Source organism: Lipotes vexillifer, unplaced genomic scaffold, assembly GCF_000442215.2.
Source record: "Lipotes vexillifer unplaced genomic scaffold, Lipotes_vexillifer_v1.1 scaffold618, whole genome shotgun sequence".
Lineage (NCBI taxonomy): Eukaryota > Metazoa > Chordata > Mammalia > Artiodactyla > Lipotidae > Lipotes > Lipotes vexillifer.
In genome coordinates, this window is record NW_006799025.1 from 2,328,066 (window position 1) to 2,331,150 (window position 3,085).

Below are 3,085 nucleotides of genomic sequence, written 5' to 3' on the forward strand. Positions count from 1 at the left end.
CAAAAAATTTTCTAGAAATGCTGGGTATGTAACTTTCCAAACTGTTGGAGCCCACTGGTAGAGCTACAATAGCTAAAAACAGACCCACACCAAGGCACATAATTTGGAAATTTCAGAGAACTTCAAAGAGAAGAGCTAAGCTTCTGAAGAGGAAAATAATTTTGTTTAAAGGACTAGGAATCAGAATATCATTAAACTTCCCAGCATCAACATCAGAAGCTAGAAAGGCACCAAAGCATGGCCCTCTTTCAGTCAAGTGTGAGGGTAGAATAAAGATGTTTTCAGGAAAGCAATTTTCAGAAAATTTACTTCCTGTGCATGCTTTCTCAGGAAGCTACTGAAAGATACACTCCCCTAAAATGAGAGAGTAAATGAATACAGAGGAAGGAATGCAATGCAGAAAACAAGAGAGCCAACCCATGAGGGGTGAAAGGGGTCCAGGATTAGAAATGTGCATGGAACACAGGGGCAACCAGTCTTGTTTGGAGGAGCATGTCAGAAGATGCCTCACGTGATTTCTTCAGGAAGATAAAATCGACTGAGTACTTGATACATATAGAGCAGAGGAGACCTGATGTGCGATGGCTGCTGCCAGGAGGCCGCCATTGTCGGCTACTGCGACGCCAAATACGTATGGGCAGCCACAGCCGGGGGCGTCTTCCAGAGCATTACGCCAGTAGAAATAGATATGATTGTAGGAAAAGACCGGGAAGGTTTCTTTACCAGTGGTTTGACTCTTGGCGCAAAGAAGTGCTCAGTGATCAGAGATAGCCTATACGTGGATGGTGACTGCACAATGGACATCCGGACAAAGAGTCAAGGTGGGGAGCCAACATACAACGTTGCCGTCGGCAGAGCTGGTAGAGTCTTGGTCTTTGTAATGGGAAAAGAAGGGGTCCATGGAGGCGGATTGAATAAGAAGGCATACTCAATGGCAAAATACTTGAGAGACTCTGGGTTCTAGCTGCTAGGCAGACTGTTAAGTATTAGGGAAAAATTGCTCTTAAACTTTCCTAGCTGTAAGCTTGAGTCTTAATTCTGGAAATTTTATTAGCAATGCAGGGTGATGGGGTATGAACCTGTGTCTCCTTTGTATCCCTCTGTTGGTGGGGAAAGGTGTCTTTCTTTCTGCCCTCCCCCCCCTTAAATAATTCTGTTCACTTTTGTTTTGTTTCCTTGTGTACTCCAGCATTGGTTATAGTCATGGGAAAGGAAGGTGTCCACGGAGGCACACTTAACAAGAAAGCTTATGAACTCGCTTTATACCTGAGGAGGTCTGATGTGTAAGCAGCCTCTCCCCATCTACCTAGCAACTGTCTTCATCACCACCCCAATTATGGTCACAGTGCTACCAGACTATAGATGGTAGCTAATTTTTCTTTACCTATTTTCTAATGTCACGATTCCTTTTTGCCCAATGGATCATTTGTATGTTAACCACTGTATGTAACCAACCTTATCTGGCAACATAATTGCAGCACAGTAATGATTTGCATGATACCTTGAAATTTGGGGGGAGGGGGCATGCCAAGTTGGGCATCACTTTGTCTTAGCAATTAATGGGATATTGATTACTAAAATAAGTTAATATTAAGCAAGGTGCCGGTTGTACAATCTCTAATTTGATCAGTGTCTTTCAGCACTTTGAGCATTTACTTAGCTCTTTTAGTCTTCCTTTTGTAGCGCATGGTTGGGAGGAAAAAGTGCATGCGTCTTTCCTTCACTCCTCTTTTCCCACCCCCTCCCTTCGTACATAGGTATTTGGTTTGCTTCCATCTTCTTTTATGCAGTGCCTGGTTTATTTAACCAATTAATATTCCTTTTGTTGATGAGCTATTGAGAGCTGCAGTAGTTTGCTTTTAGTATTGCTGTTGCACTTGAGTAAAGACAAATCTTTTTTCATAGTGTCTACAGGACATAATGACAAGTGCAACTGCAAAACAAGAGCAAAGGCACTTCCTCCCATGACCTTACAGTAACCATACTGATTGAATCCCCAGGGACATTCCATCATTGCAATAGCTCACATTTTTGTTCCTGTGTTTTTCTTTGCACACCAGCTCTACTCTTTAGTAAAATTGTAAAAGGCTGCCATTATGGACATTTGGTATCCCAACATAACCATCTGGAGTGTGTCCAGTTTGTTCTTCATAGGACCAATTTTTATTTGCAGCTTGAGTTTTTATATGAAGTTGCATTATTGTGGACTTGGCTGTCTTGTGATGAATTTTTTTCATATGTATTCTGTGCCATACTATTGTTAAAATGAACTGTTGCTATTGTGAGATGGATTTTAAATGACCTCTTAAAGGTTTCTTTCGAATGGCACTACTTTAGGGACATTCTAGTATTTGCTTCTATTGTTTGGGCCTTGTGGATAATGTACAGATTTAAAAACAAATCTTGTTGCTGATTTGTCCATTTCTTTCCCTGCACTTTGTTACATCTGGGATACAGTCTAACTCATCTGATTTAATATGCATTTAAAAAAATGCCATAACTATTAAACACCTTGTTTACAGACAGATGAAATAAATTTATTCCAACCAAATATTCTAGACTCCTGTTGTTTATATAAATTGTTAGCTTACTGTTACAGTTGATTTTTGATACAATGGGAATATACTCTGCTACAAGCATAAAATTAAAAAAAAAATTTAGCTGATGGCCTACTCCATTTCCTTTAGTATTTATCATAAAATGAGTGCCTGGGAATTTATTTTCAATAGGCTTTGCTTTATTAAAAATGGCTTGTAGTCATTTCAGGCTCATTTTCAGGCTTATGAGGCAAAGATTGACTTAACCACTAGAAATTAAATATTTTTGTCTTGTCGCTGGTCTCTTGATGTGAAATCTAATGAGCAGTAAGGGGCCCAATACCAAGAAGGGTTTCTGCATTGTGGATTCTTCTGTGTTGAACTGTCATATGACTTCTTTCAATTTGGAGGCTGTGTTGGCAGGCTGAAGTCAGCCAGCTGGGACTCTCACATAAGGGAAGACATTCCTTAAAAAGCATAAAAGATAATTGGGATGTCTTGCCGTTTCTGGCTTTGGAGTGACATGTTAACTATGACTAGGTAATAGT

The 3,085-nt window shown here is 40.1% G+C and overlaps 1 protein-coding gene across 1 annotated transcript; it reads left to right on the plus strand.

The window, feature by feature from the left end:
* The first annotated feature begins 237 nt into the window (after positions 1 to 237).
* LOC103069171 (profilin-2) lies at positions 238 to 2,551 on the plus strand. The gene is made up of 2 exons (XM_007471316.1): positions 238 to 264; positions 560 to 2,551. Exons 1-2 carry the CDS (start codon positions 238 to 240, stop codon positions 962 to 964), a joined length of 432 nt encoding a protein of 143 aa, XP_007471378.1. The 3' UTR covers positions 965 to 2,551.
* Positions 2,552 to 3,085: the final 534 nt, after the last annotated feature.